General features: G+C 49.8%; 1 protein-coding gene across 4 annotated transcripts; it reads right to left on the reverse strand.

Moving 5' to 3' along the window:
• Nucleotides 1–4: 4 nt before the first annotated feature.
• On the reverse strand, nt 5–9,480 carry MON1B (MON1 homolog B, secretory trafficking associated). 4 transcript variants are annotated; one of them, XM_010348668.3, is made up of 6 exons: nt 9,398–9,480; nt 8,433–8,590; nt 6,316–6,642; nt 4,942–5,761; nt 4,478–4,625; nt 5–1,308 (listed from the first exon to the last, which is right to left on the reverse strand). In XM_010348668.3, the coding sequence occupies exons 2-6, from the start codon at nt 8,578–8,580 to the stop codon at nt 1,108–1,110; spliced, it is 1,644 nt and encodes a 547-aa protein (XP_010346970.1). In that variant the 5' UTR covers nt 8,581–8,590; nt 9,398–9,480; the 3' UTR covers nt 5–1,107. The 4 variants fall into 4 exon arrangements, with proteins under 4 accessions (XP_010346970.1, XP_010346969.1, XP_074261004.1 ...); XM_010348667.3 differs by lacking the exon at nt 9,398–9,480 and adding an exon at nt 9,130–9,278; XM_074404903.1 differs by lacking the exon at nt 9,398–9,480 and adding an exon at nt 8,839–8,924.
• Between the last annotated feature and the right edge of the window lie 5,385 nt (nt 9,481–14,865).

Consider the following 14,865-nt stretch of genomic DNA (forward strand, 5'->3'; position numbering starts at 1 on the left):
CCGCGCGCACGAGCCTCGCTTGCTGATTGGTTAAAAAAGAAACCGCGTGACGGCGAAAGGCTTCCCAGCGCGCTGGGGGGCGGGCTGCGCCTGCGCTCTCGGTCGACTCAGGAGTCGGCTCTGCGCAGGCGCGCAACGCAGTGTCTGGGACTAACCGCACGCGTGCCGCAACCTCGAGGCTGTTAACTGCAACTGTGACAAACAGGGGCAGAACTAGGGTAGTGGCCAGCGGCGAGTGAGGGTAGTGTGCGCACACACGAAACCCCAGGGGTCTCTCCCGCTTTAGGGGGCTTGTCTTGTGCAGGCTGTCAAAGTCTGGACAGACGTGCTGTGTGGTGGGACACAGAGTTCCAGTCTGTTTTCGTTTACAAATCTTCATTAAAGAGTTCATGAGAGAGGGTACTTATCTGTTTCACAGATGAGTAAAATGAGGCTTAGAAGCTAAGTGCATCTCCTACGTAAAAATGCTGGATTCAGCCAGTGTGCAGTCAGGGTTCCACAGGTGGACACTGGAGGCCACCTTCTCATTAATGTTAGCAGCAGCCAGCATGGAGGGGGGTCGTTTTTGGTAGGGTGAAGATGAAAAGAAGTATAAGAAGGGCAAAGGAATATCCCTGTGGGTCTTACTTTTAGACCTTTTATATACAGTTTTTTTCTTTAAAACACCCCTAGGCCAGTTCCAAGCACAGTCTGGCCCTGAATTTCCAATTCCAGCACCCCTGTGGGCCACCCTAGAGACCTTGGCCAGCCCTGGACACTCAGGGCTAAGATTCAACTGAGATTGACCCCTGAAGCAAGTTTGCAGGGGACAGTCCATGACAGAGGCCACAGCATCATCCAAGTGGAGGTGACACAGAGGGAAGGAAGGGAGAGGGAGGCCTAAGGATTTTCCCAGATGGGGAGGTACATGACTGGGTGTGGAAAGCAGCCTGCTCGCCTGGCTGCTGCCACCATCTCTCTCACCGGCAGGCCCTCAGATCTTGCCCCATTGCCTAGGGAGACAATGACTGGCCACAGACACACCCCCACCCACATTTCCAGGGTGGAGACAGAAGGTAAAAAACAGGTGGTTGCTCCCAGCACTGCCCGGTCTGGGAGCTCCATCTCTCAGAGTCCAGTGAACAAGCCATTATGGGCAGCTTGGTCCGTAGAGGCGGCTGGTGGTGTGGAGTACTTGGGTGGGTAACGAATGAACAGCCGGTCTTCTTCTTTCTTCACCCAGCGCAGGAGTTTGGTCACTACCAAGATTGCACCTGCCTTGGTCACCAGAGGGCTGAGACAGGTATAGAGCTCAAATTTGGAGGTCACCTGGGGGTTTGGGAGGAGACACAGTCAGATGGGCCAGCAGTGGCCATGGAGAATCCCTTCTATCCCAACACAGCTGCACGTCTGCCTCCTGCAGCCTGGAAGGTGTACCTGGCAGCATCTCCTACCTGGTGCTGCCTAGATACTGGGCTAAGGTAGGTAAGCTGATATTGTTGTGAAATTCATGAGTCAAGGGTCAGCTGGACCTAGTGGCTTCAACTGGGTGATGCTGGTTGTGTGGGGGTATCCTGTAGACCTCAGTTTGCTCATCTGGGGACTGGGGAAAGCAGTAACCTTTAATATTCTGCCAGTAACCTACTGTGTGCAAGGTCCTGCTCTAAGCTCTTACAGCTATGTTTTCATCATCTACAGCCAGGGAATAATATAAAGAGGAACTCAATTTAAGCCTCATACCAACTGGAGAGACCTGCCCCACAAGGTCACTAGCACCTTTTTTGTGCCACCTCCCACAGCTCTCCCCTTTACTCCTTCTGTTCCAGCCACCGTACTTTTCCTCGCTACTCCTCAAAAACAGCTAGGCTCAGTCCCACGTCACAGCATATGCAGTCCTTTCCCTCTGCCAGGTGTATTCGTCCTCCTAATATCCATATAGCTCAATACTGCCCCACTCCACTCAGATGCCATCTCCTCAGGGAGGCCTACCCTGATCACTTGGTTTAAAATTCTGGTCCTAACATATCTTGTTTGTTTGTTTGTTTTGAGATGGAGTCTCGCTCTGTTGCCCTGGCTGGAGTGCAGCGGCACGGTCATGGCTCACTGCAACCTCTGCCTGCTGGGTTCAAGTGATTCTCCTGCCTCAGACTCCTGAGTAACTGGGATTACAGGTGCCTGCCACCACACCCAGCTACTTTTTTGTAGAGACAGCATTTCACCATGTTAGCCATGCTAGTCTTGAACTCGTGACCTCATAATCTGCCTGCCCAAAGTGTTGGAATTTGCCTGGCCCATATCTTGGTTTGTAAATTCCAATCTCTACTGAAACATACAAGAGCTCCATGGAAAAGTAGCTGAGTTGAGGACCGGAATAGAGGAAGTCAAGTAAGATGTACTCACATAGTGAAGGAGACATGTCATAGAAACACAGGGACCAGCCTGGCTAAATCAGAGTACCCACTGGCTAAGTCAGAGGAAATTTGAACAACAAAATAAATGCTAGAAAAGGATTTTAACTCAGTGAATTAAAGAAAAATTTATGAGATAATATTGATAAAAATTAAAAATTCAACAAACAGAAGAAAGGAAAAGTTACGGCACCTTCCCCCCACCTTTTTTTGAGATAGTCTTACTCTGTCACCTAGGTTGGAGTACAGTGGTGTGATCTTGGCTCACGGCAACTTCTGCTTCCCAGGTTCATGCGATTATCCTGCCTCAGCCTCCTGAGTAGCTGGGATTAGAGGGACGCACCACCATGCCCAGCTAATTTTTGTATGTTAAGTAGAGATGGGATTTCACCATGTTGACCAGGCTGGACTGGAACTCCGGACCTCAAGTGCTCAGCCCACCTCGGCCTCCCAAAGTGTTGGGATTACAGGCGTGAGCCACCACACCCAGCCCCAAGTTATTCTTTACAGTAAAATCCCAACCAATCAATGTAGAAAGAATGATGGAGTTAGAAAAACCACCATCTGACTAGGCAGCACTTTAGGAGGCCATGGCAGGCAGATTACTTGAGGCCAGGAGTTTGAGACCAGCCTGGCCAACATGGCAAAACCCCATCTCTACTACAAATCTTTAGCCTCAGCCTCCCAGCGTGCACCTGTAATCCCAGCTACTTGGGAAGCTGAGGTTAGAGAATCCCTTGAACCTGGGAGATAGAGATTGCAGGGAGCCAAGATTGTGCCACTGCACTCCAGCTTGGGCTACACAGCAAGACACCATCTGGCAAATCAGTGGGTACAAGTATGATGTAAAGCAGGACAATGACAATCACCACAGATATTCACTAATTACAAAACGGAAAAATACCAACTTTATAATGGAGAAATGTGGTAGACACAACTTTAAGTAATCAAAGTTGACATCATCAACAATGGGACAGATGACAATCACGTGCCTCCTGATACGACGCAGGAAGGGCACAACGCTGCTTCTGTGGTGTGCTTGTACAAAATGCATGAACTCAGTTTACTCATGATATGGCATTAGAAAAAACATTGAGGGACTTTCTGCAAGCTAACTGGCTGGCCCTCTATAAAAGTGCCAAGGTCATGAGAGACAGAAAAGAGTGAGAAACTGTTGCAGAATAAACAAGACTAGGAGATCCAATAAATAAATCCAACGGGATCCTGGACTGGATTCTGGACCAGTAAAAGGACATGAGTGGGACAACTGGTGGCATCTGAATGAAGTCCGTGGATTAGGTATAACTGCACCAATGTTAATTTCCTAAATTTGATGAGCTACTGTGGTTATATAAGACGTTGACCTTTGGAGGAACTAGGTCACAGGCCTCTTTCTACTAACTATACTGTTTTTGCAACTTCCAAGTCTAAAATTATTTGAAAATGAAAGCCAAAAAAAATTTTTAAATCAAATCCTTAGCCTATGACAATGCCTAATACACAGGAGTCATGCAATAAGTTCACAACTATGCACTAGGTGGGAGGACCTAGGGGAAGGTGCCATTTCTGATGAGGTTCCCTTCACTGGCCTCCCTCAGTAGCTGACCTTTAACAAACCCAAAGGAAGTGAGGGCTGAAGCCCAGAGGAGACCCAAGGGAAGGATCGTCCAGGTAGAGGGCACAGCATGGGACCAAGCCTGTAGTGTTTGAGGAGTGCTGGAGACCCAGAGTCATAATGAGCTGGTGACGAACAGGGTACTCCAGACACACGGGTTGGGTTACCGGGGAATTGGCAGGAGCAGCAATGGATGTTAAAGGGACTTCTGGAAAGTCAAAGACACTGTCCTGGTTGCTAATGGCAGAAAAGCACATTAGGAGGGTGAGGCTAATGTCAGATTAGAGACACGGTGATTAGCTGTCAGAGGCCTCAGAGATGCATTTGTAAAAGGAGGGACAGTACTGCAGGCAAGACACAGCCCAAGCAGAGGCCTGGTGTGTTTGGTGGACGCGCTATGGCTGGAAGGGATACAGTATAGGGAAGGGAGGCTTGAAGTGGGGAGTCAGTTCACTCAGAGTCCTGCCCAACTCACCCAGGCCAGCAGCGTCTCCTTCTCAGCCACGTGGTAAATGAGGCGCAGCGGTCGGGAGGAGCTGTGAAGGCGAGCATGCAAGCGGTGGTACAGGTCGGACAGCCGCTGCCGCTCCTCCTCTCTGCTGTAGGGGGCCTCTAGCTCGGGGCTGCCATGATGGAGAGAGGTGCAGGGCAAGGTTACTCCAGCGCATTCTTGGCTGGCCCATTTCCTCCCTCAATCTAGAGATTTCGATCAAGTTAGGGAGCTGAGCCTCTCCCTTGAGAATTGAGGATTCTCAGGGGTTACAGGCTGAGCTTCTTTCATCAAACTAGGGGATTCCCTGAGTACTAGGGCCCTGCCCTCCACCAGAATAGGGGGATTCCTTTAGGTCTGTGCTTGAGGCTCCATCATCCCTGAGACGCTGAACTTCCTGGTTAGACAGGCCTTCCCACCCAGCCAGTTGCCTTAGGGTCAGGGCTTACCTGGTAAACTGGGGCAGTTGACGGTGGTGGTCAGGGATGTCCAGCGGCTTATAGAGGAAGTGACGGAGGCCTGGCGCCCCCACAGCCTGCACGCTGTAGGCAGGAGCACTGGCTGATGAGGGGTTAGAGAAGCTGGCAGCCTCCCCAAGGGCACGCATGGCACCAAGGGCATGCATCCCGTCTTCAACCAGGCGCCGGCAGGCGGCCATGGCATGGAAGGCTTCACGCTGGGTGCCAAGCAGCAGCAGGCAGACAGGCATAGCATCCAGACGGGCCACGTAGGCGTAGAAAAAACCATCAGGGTTGAAGCGGGGCAGGCACACTGGTGCCCAAGCCTCACCTGCCGCAAAGGCTGGTGCGCCCACCCAGTCGAGCAGCAGCTGCAGATCCGCTGGGTCCAGCCGGCACTCGGCCAGCACATTCCGCTCCTGGGCTGCTGTTATCAGTCGGCCACCTACTGCCAGCACTGACAGCGCCAGGCCAGGTGCTGTGCAACGTCGGAGGAGCGCACCCAGTGCGTCCCGCAGTGGGCGGGCAAGGGGCACGCAGCGCACGGCGCCCAGGAGCAGGGCTCCTGGGTCCTGCTCCACACTATCCAGAAGTCGGTCCAGTGTGCGCTCTGAGCCAGCCAGCAGGCGGCGGAGGTCATAGTTCTGCTTGTGTGCGAAGATGCGGGCGACGCTTGCACGCGTCAGTGTGCTCACGATCTGTGCGTGCACAGCTAGCAGCTCCCCCCGCAGCTGGGCGGCTGACTGAGGAGTCCGTGACATGGCCACGAGCAACAGTGGGCCCTGCTGTAGGAACACCAGCTTGTGGTCCTCTGGGGAAGGAAGGGGTGAGAAGAGGGGTAGAGCTGGATCAGGAATGACCAGAGGGAGACAGTGGGGCTCTTCAGCCCTCTCCTACCATACACACAGCCTGAGTCCACACGAGCATTCTGTGGGCACCTGGACTGGGGTAAAGACAAGCTGGAGGAATCTGGACATTTGCAGAGACATGATGGGATGGACAAAGGAACAGGTAGGTTAGATACACAGCAAAGAGCAGGGCAAGGCGGGCAGAGATAGTACAAGGCTGACATAGAGCCAGAAAGATACTCAGCTTAGCCACAGAGCCCCCACAGTCATGCTCTCAGGCAATACAGAAGTATCCAGCTAGTCACTTAGATCCCAGCACGTCAACCATTCAGAAACCAGCAGGCCAGAGAGATGAACCCCCCACCTCCCACAACTGACAGACGGAGCCCTGGCTGACCATCCACACACATGGACCCAACCCTGGCTGGCTGGATATTGCCTCAGGCAGACAGACCTACCCATGCCAGCCATATTTCTGGTCACCGTCCCCCATTCTGCCTCCCACCTGTTTGCTCACCAGCGTAGATGGCACGGATGGCATCTCCTGCACTCTGCACGAAGGACACGAGGGCAGTCATTACACCCATGGTAGCCGACAGCGCCTCCACACTACCGTACCGAGAGTAGATGGGCTTGCCAGCCTCACTCAGCACAAACACATGCTTCCGCTGGCTGCGCCAGTCCTCATCACTGGGGTCCCCACCCTGGCCTCCAGAGCCATTCTCAGGGTTACGTGTGGGACTATTCTCAGGGGCTGCAGGACTCCAGAGCTGAGAGGTGCTTGATGGGGCCTCTGACTGTGGTGGTGGTGATGGGCTGGGTGGCTGGTCCTTGTCCTTGGATCCTGAAAGGGAGCCCTTGGTGGGTCATCTGCATGTGAACCCCTAACTAACCCCACATCCCCAAGGACCCACCAAATACCTACTAGTCCCTACACGACCCCTGCATGCTGACACAGACCTCCAAGTGTCTCCTCTGCCCCTCAATGACCAGTGACAGCCCTAGGACCCCGAAATGATCTCCACTAACACTTAGGTTCCATGATCTCCCTGAAACACTAATAAATGAATACATTTTCATTGTTATTCCATTGGACCCTGCTATGTCCCTACAGTCCAATTACTTCCCTTTCAATAACTCATTCTCAAGTCTTTAAGGTACCCCATTGACTCTGGATGACCATTATTCATCTTCAATGATCCCCCATTAACTCCTCTGACCCCTATTTATTCTCCTAATAATCTGCTCACCCAATGGCCACCATTAACATCTATTAATATCTTAAGTGTTTGAATGCCCCTACCCCCGCAACTACCTTGTTGCCCAGTGATGCCCACTGATACCTGATGACCCCTACTGACTCTCCTGGTCATCCATTTATATTCTTGTTAATGTCCACTACTTCTCCCATTGACTGTCATTAATATGCAAAACACCCAGATCTTTAGGACTCCCCCAATCCACTATTCAATCCCTCTGTGGTTCACAAACACCCCAATGACCCACCATTAAAAATCATTAACACCTGGATTTTCAGTGACCCTCCATGACTGCCCTGATCCACAATTTATTCTACTGCATGTCCACCACCCCCTACCCCCAACTATGACCATCATTAACCTTCATTAACACCCAGGACTTCAGTGACCTTCATTCACTCCTCTTACCACCTTCAATTTCATTGATATCTACCCCCCTCCCTACAATAACCATCATAATATCCACTAACACACAAGACTTTAATGACTTTCACTGCCCCTCCCCATGATCATCATTAACATTCACTAAAATCCACAACTTCAATGGCCCGGATTGACACGTCCATTTATTCCCATTGATATCCATTCATCCCCCAATGACAGCCATTATTATCTATTTGTAACTAATTTTCGCAAAAAATCCCAAAAATTGCATATTCTCTTATTGACATTCACTGACACTCCCATGTCCCCAAATATCACTTAATAACCGCTCTTGCCTGCTAATAATTACCAAGTCCTCAACTTCCCCACCCACATTAATTCTCAGTGACGTCTACTGATCCTTCTCAATGACTCCATTTACACCCACTAATTCCTAAGTGATCAATGGTACAGACTTCTCAGTGACTTCCATTAAATCCCAAGTGAACACCTTTACACATCCACTAACATTTGGTTCCTTAAAGACTTCCCCAAACAGCCTACCATTGACTTCAATGATGTAAATACTCTGAATGGCCATGGAACTCCACTGATTCCCCTTCCCACTTCAAGGACCTAATAACACCCTACTCCTGAAAAGCACTAACTTCTAACAGTCCTCCTTGGAGTCTATTGACTTTCTTCAGCGTTTCTTTGACCTAAATACTCTAAATCCCCAGAGACGCTCTTTGGCCCTCAACAGCCCCCTTTTTGATTCCTCAATGACCTAAACTCACACCAAATCCCCAGTAAACATCCGTTGACACCCAATGACTTCTTTCGTGGTTTAAACTACACCATATGTCCACAGTGACCTCCTCCTGACCCGGCTATGGTTTAAGCCACTTCTCTTGAGCTCCAAAAGACTCATAGTCACCTATTGACCTTCCCCCCGTCCAACAGTGACAACCCCCAGGGATTCCTTTTAAGACCCCAGTAAGTAAAGCAATACCTGTTTCCTCCAGACCCTCCTCTTTGAGATCCGGTGGGACGGCGTCAACTCCTTCACCTTCCCTGGTTTCCTCACGGGGGCACTGCGTGTCCTCCAAGCCCTCCGTGCCCCCGGGGGCCGGGGCAGCAGTGTCTCCTCCGGCCTCCATCTGCACATCCCTGAGGGGGAGGGGAATCGAGGGTAACGGGCAGTGAAAGAAACTTCTGAAAATCCTTCAGAGTCAGGCCCCTTGGACACACTCCTGCTGCTCGTTTCCCCACGGATTTTAACAGGATGAGACATTCAAACACATGCCCAAATACTTGCCCCCTCCAACACTTCCCGGAAAGAGGAGGCTCTACTGGGCTTCGGGAAATAAAGATATGCAAACACCTGTTCTAACCCCGAATCTCAACTGGCCGGATACCATTACTTCCCCGTAGCGGCTGTAGCATCATACTTCCGGGTGCGTCCAGGGAGGTGCCACACTTCCGGGTGCGACGCCTCCCAGAAGACACTTCCGGTTGAGGAGCTTTATTGGCTCCCCGTGACGTCCCTCTCCCGCCGCCTACGGGTGTCCCCTCACAGTTGAGATGGCGCGGGCCACTTCCGGATCTACGTCAGGTCAGCTTGGGAGCTTAATGAGACTTCTTTGCAATCCTTTCAAAGGATCAGGCTACGGCTGCCAACCAAAACTAGCAAGGCCCACTTCGCTTACCAGTGGTGTTGGCGTGATGGGGGCGCGACTCGCTCCAGCCAATCCCGTGGCACAGGGGGCGAGACCGCCTTCTTTCTGGGCCAATTGAAAGAAGCTGCCCCATCTACCGGCTGTCTCCTCCCTCTGCTAAACCTCAACCAATACTGTGCATTGTATTGCGTTTGTACCCGCCCATCCCTTGATTGACGTCTCCCTCGACCCAATCCAAGGCTCGAGCATATTCCTAATTTCCCAAGAGGACTTCGGCAGCCCAAGTTGGGATGGATACCTGTGCCGAAATCGCAAACGGGCTCGCCCAGAACGGAGGCAACTCCACCCTCTCTGATCCCTTAACCCGGCCAAGAAAGTCAAAGGAGGGGAGAGGCGCAAGTGCTTGCCGGACAGTTGCCACTTCCAATCGGCGAGCTGCGCAAAGTCTGGTCAGCGTATAAGACTGGGGTCCAAAAGTAAGAGGCAGGTCTCGCCGGAGGAAGCATGAGTTGGTCTCCGTGCTCACCCAAAGGACTCCGCGGCCTTTGGAAAAAAGAGAAGCGCGAGCCACGGACAAGGGGTTGCAAAGGCAAAGCTCAGGCTGACGAGGATGTGTCCAGACCCGCAAAAAGCCCCGCTGACATCACTTGCGTGGGCGGCGTCTGCAGGCGGAACCGTGCGGAGGAAAGCCCCGGCCCCCCGGGGGCGCCCGCGTGGCTGCGCCTGCGACACCGCCGAGCTCTGATTGGCGGAGGACAGGGCCGCGCCGATCTCCGCGCGCTGTCATTGGCTCGCGCGGCGGCCCCCGCACCCCGGAAGCTCTCCACGACCCTGCGAAGCAGAGCGTGGCGTCTGGATCGGATCTTCTTGCTCGGGCGGCGCCAGCAGCCGCATCCTGCAAGCTGCGAGCGGGTTAGGCGGCCAGGGACGGGGAGGGCGGTCCTAGCTGACAGTATTAGCCTGAGGGCGAACAGGCGCAGAGGCGCGCCCGGTCTGGACCGCCAGTCTCCTGTGCTCTGGGGGCCTCAGATGCCGCCTCCTCCCGCGACTCCCCGAGCCTGTCCCGGGCTGTCTGCCTGCGCCCCTCTCCTCTGTATTTGTGTCTCTGAACGTGTAAACGAACGCCTTCGTACATCCACCTGCCCTCTCCTTAGCTCCCCCCCGCCGCCTCCTTCTCTATAGGGCTTGGTCTCTCCGTCGCTCTTTAGCTTTCTCTCCGGCGTTTCACTGACTTCCCGCCCTCTCTTCCTTGGCAGAACAGCGGCGGCCCTTGGGGGCCCTCAAGGGCCTGTCGGACCCCGCAGCTCAGTCCCCAGCCGGGGAAGAACGCCGCCAACCCAGGGTCCGGGAGGGCACTCACCTGGACCAGGGCCCCCCAACGCCCCCGGTCCGCCGGGCGAACAAGTCATCACTTCCTGTGATCAGTTCGGGAAAAGGTTTGGGGGCCCTCCCACGGGCGACTGTGGGAACCCAGGGTTCGAATTCCCGCCCCGACGATGCTTCCTTATAAAAGCCCCCTGAAGGCCGGGCGCGGTGGCTCACGCCTGTAATCCCAGCACTTTGGGAGGCCGAGGCGGGTGGATCACGAGGTCGAGAGATCGAGACCATCCTGGTCAACGTGGTGAAACCCCGTCTCTACTAAAAACACAAAAAATTAGCTGGGCATGGTGGCGCGTGCCTGTAATCCCAGCTACTCAGGAGGCTGAGGCAGGAGAATTGCCTGAACCCAGGAGGCGGAGGTTGCGGTGAGCCGAGATCGCGCCATTGCACTCCAGCCTGGGTAACGAGCGAAACTCCATCTCAAAAAATTAAAAAATAAAATAAAAGCCCCCTGAGCGCCTTACCCCAAGGGCCCTGGATCTCGGTTTCCCTACCAGTGAAACAATGATGGGAATCCCTGGATGTGAAGTGAGTGGGGGTGCTGGCATACTTGGAGTGATTGCTAAGTGGAAGCCTTTGGAAGTAGTTAGGATAACTATTTTAATTACAGTATAGTTAGGGTAATGAATTCCAAATACCAATGTAGCATATGCCTTATATACAATAGATAATAGGTAAGTAATGAAATAAAGATTAAATTTATATAAGAAACAGAAGCAATAAATTTATGTGCATACAAAATGTATTTACCTAATATAGAAGTACATAATATATAATAAACATGTAAAAAAAAAAGCATAATAAAATAACTTGTCTCATTGGTCTTGCTCTGTCACCCAGACTAGAGTGCAGTGGCAAGATCTTGGCTCACTGTAGCCTCCGCCTCCTGGGTTCAAGCAATTCTGCCTCAGCCTCCCGAGTAGCTGGGATTACAGGCACCGGTGTAATCCCATGGATAATATTTTGTATTTTTGGTACAGATGGATTTCACCATGTTGGCCAGGCTGGTCTCGAACTCCTCACCTCAAGTGATTCACTGCTTTGGCCTCCCAAAGTGCTGGACTTACAGGTGTGAGCCCCCATGCCAGGCCTAATAAGCAAATTTATATAAATTTATAGAATCAACAGTGTAATATGTAAAATCAAATAAAATAATTATGCAACAACGTAGTACACAATATATGTAATGCCCTGTAAAATATACATAGTAAATTTAAAATATATACACTTTAAGCATTTTATAATTTGTATAACTACAATGCACATCAGTATATAACATAATAAAATAGTACTTATACACGACATAATTATTATGACAACAAACTTGTGTTAGGTTGATAAGGAGTGCATTCTCTGGAGCCAGGTAAAATATCTTCTCCCATGCCCAGCAATCGCAGGGCGTGTGACCTCGGGCAGGTCACTTGCCCTCTCTGGGCCTGGCTTTCCTCATCTTTGCAGTAGGGCTGTTAACACTGGTACCCATCTCCCTGGAATATTTTTAGGAGAAATAAATGATCCAATGTTGTACCTAAAACAGCACCTGGCACCTTGTAAAAACTTAGTAAAAATGTTAAGTCATTAAATATTAGATATTATGACTTTTACAGATATGATAGTTATGTTACATTATACACTATAACAATGTGAAATTAATATTTCACACACTATCTTAGACCTTATAGTCTGCATATGTTATAGATTATTGTATATTATATATTGTCATGTTGTCACATATAATGTATCCATTGAAATTTTATTTCCAAAACCTTGATTGAGTGCTGAGAATGTATAAGGCATAGTGCAGTGCCCAGTAAGCCAGATGGACCCTTAGGAAGTCAGACAGGCAACCCCCTCAAACAGATGAACAGGCCTCCACCCTGACATACGAAACTCAGGGAGATAGTAAAACTACCCACTAGCCAACCAGCAAGCTCCCCGGCCCCCACCAGTCTCCCCAGGCAGCCAGTCTCAGATGAAGAGAGGTCTCAGTTTTAATGTCAAGAAAGTGAAGGGGCTGGGCGCGGTGGCTCACGCCTGTAATCTCAGCACTTTGGGAGGCCAAGACAGGCAGATCACCTGAGCTCCAGTGTTCGAGACCAGCCTGGTCAATATGGTGAAACCCCGTCTCTACGTGGTGGCAAACACCTGTAGTCCCAGCTACTTAGGAGACTGAGGCAGGAGAATCGCTTGGACCTGGTAGGCAGAGTTGCAGTAAACGTGATCATACCACTGCACTCCAGCCTGGGCAACAAAGCGAGACTTCATCTTAAAAGAAAGAAAATAACAAAAGTGAAGGAGAAGATGATCCAGGTGACAAATATCAATTCAAATATCATGAATCATTGAGGAAACACGTTTCAGATGAGAGAGAATTTAAACCAGTGACCAAATACTTTCTAGTCTCTGTGATTTGATGAGTATTTCTCTGTGTTGTATGTTTAAAATTATATGTTTGTAGAGTCCATTGCATTTTTCATATGTATTTATTACCTGTGTAAACCAAGAAGCATCAGAGACAGGTCTCAATCAATGTAGAAATTTATTTTGCAAAGCTTAAGGATGCGCACCTGGGAGGCAAGTCTATGCCTTTCTCCAAAGTTGATTTTGAGGGCTTCAGTATTTAAGGGGGAAAGGGTGTATATTGGGAAAAGAGGAAGAAATTTTACAGAGGTATAGAAGATACGGGCCAAATGGTTTGCCTTCTTTTGAGTCTTCAGTCAGCCTTTTGCCAAATACACAAATGACATGTGAGAGGGGGTGGATTAATTTGTTCTCACACTACTATAAAGAAATACCCGAGACTGGGTGGTTTATAAAGAAAAGAGATTTAATTGGCCACAGTTCTGCAGGTTGTACAGGAAGCATAGCAGCCTGTGCTTCCAGGGAGGCCTCAGAGAGCTTTTATTCATGGCTGAAGGCAAGGTGGGAAAAGGTGTCTTTTATGGCAGGAGTGGAACTCGGGGTGGGGGTGGTGCTACACTATTTATTTTATATTTTTTGGAGACAGAGTCTCACTCTGTACCCCAGGCTGGAGTACAGTGATGTGATCTCAGCTCACTGCAAGCTCCCCTTCCCGATTCAAGTGATTCTTTTGCCTCAGCCTCCCAGGTAGCTGGTACTACAGGTGCCCACCACTACGCCCTGCTAATTTTTGTATTTTTAGTAGAGATGGGGTTTTGCCATGTTGGTCAGGCTGGTTTCGAACTTCTGACCTTCAGTGATCCATCCACCTTGTCCTCCCATAGTGCTGGGATTACATAGGTGAGCCACGACGCCCAGCCCAGTGCTACACAATTTAGACAACCAGATAACTCACTCACTCACTATCACCAAGAGGATGGTGCTAAATTATTTATGAAAATTCACCCCCATGATCCAATCACCTCCCACCAGGCCCTACCTTCAATACTAGGGATTACCATTTGACAAGAGATTTGGGTGGGGACACAGATACAAACATTATCAGGGAGTAGAATAATCGTCGCTATGCCTTCCTCTAGCGTTGGGAATCTGCATTTTTACCTAGGAGGAAGCAATCAGATATGCATTTGTTTCAGGTAAGCAGAGGGATGACTTAGAGATCTGTCCTTTGTCTTGCACCTATGAAGATGAACGATCCATTTACATTGTCAGGGTAGAATTCAACAGAACACTTTTAGGGTGAAGATCTTGGGGCCCGCAAGGAATTCCTAGAGAGCAAATTGTGAGCGAGGTACTTAGCTTTCTTATCGTTGTAGCTATCTCATTTAGGGAAAAAATGGAAGGCAGGTTTGCCGGAAGCAGTTCCCAGCTTGCCTTTCCCCTTTGGTTGAGTAATTTTGGGGTACTGAGATTTATTTTCCTTTTACACCTGCCTTGTATTTCAACAAAACCGTACCGCAGTTAGGCTCCTTTTAAAAATTCTTGCTGATGTGCTCTGTGAACTTTAATGATTGTTTTCCAGGAAAAATGGCAGAACTAAGAACTACTGTCACACAGTCTCTTATCTGGAACCCTTAATGCCAGATGTGTTTTAAATTCACACTTTTTTCCTGATTTTAGAAATGAAATTAAGTGCATGTGCCATATATTATATAGACCTCAGCAAGTGTCTGGGAAACATCTGATAGATAACTACACTCAATAGTTCTGAGTGAAACTTTTTATTATTCCCACTAAGAGAAACACTAAGCTCTCTTATGTTACTTTAGTTCAGGTTTTACCTCCAAGTGAGTTTTTAAAAATTATTTTTTTGGAGCTTTTCGGATTTCAAAACTGCAGATTTAAGATATGAAGCTTTATTAGTATTTGATATTTGATAATTCACCACTCCAAACAATTCCTACAATCAAAGATGAGATATGAGAACAGGCGAAGGAACATAGAGCCATCTCTAGTGTGTCTGCC

The sequence above is a fragment of the Saimiri boliviensis genome, chromosome 1 (genome assembly GCF_048565385.1).
Source record: "Saimiri boliviensis isolate mSaiBol1 chromosome 1, mSaiBol1.pri, whole genome shotgun sequence".
NCBI classification, from domain to species: domain Eukaryota; kingdom Metazoa; phylum Chordata; class Mammalia; order Primates; family Cebidae; genus Saimiri; species Saimiri boliviensis.

Excerpts from the sequence above, each read along its gene's own strand:
- MON1B (XM_010348668.3), bottom strand. The coding sequence starts at position 8,580 with ATGGAGGCCGGAGGAGACACTGCTGCCCCGGCCCCCGGGGGCACGGAG. Across the intron at positions 5,762-6,315 it reads CATCCGTGCCATCTACGCTG|AGGACCACAAGCTGGTGTTC; the intron begins GTGAGCAAACAG and ends TTCCTTCCCCAG. Across the intron at positions 4,626-4,941 it reads CAACTGCCCCAGTTTACCAG|CCCCGAGCTAGAGGCCCCCT; the intron begins GTAAGCCCTGAC and ends CCATCATGGCAG.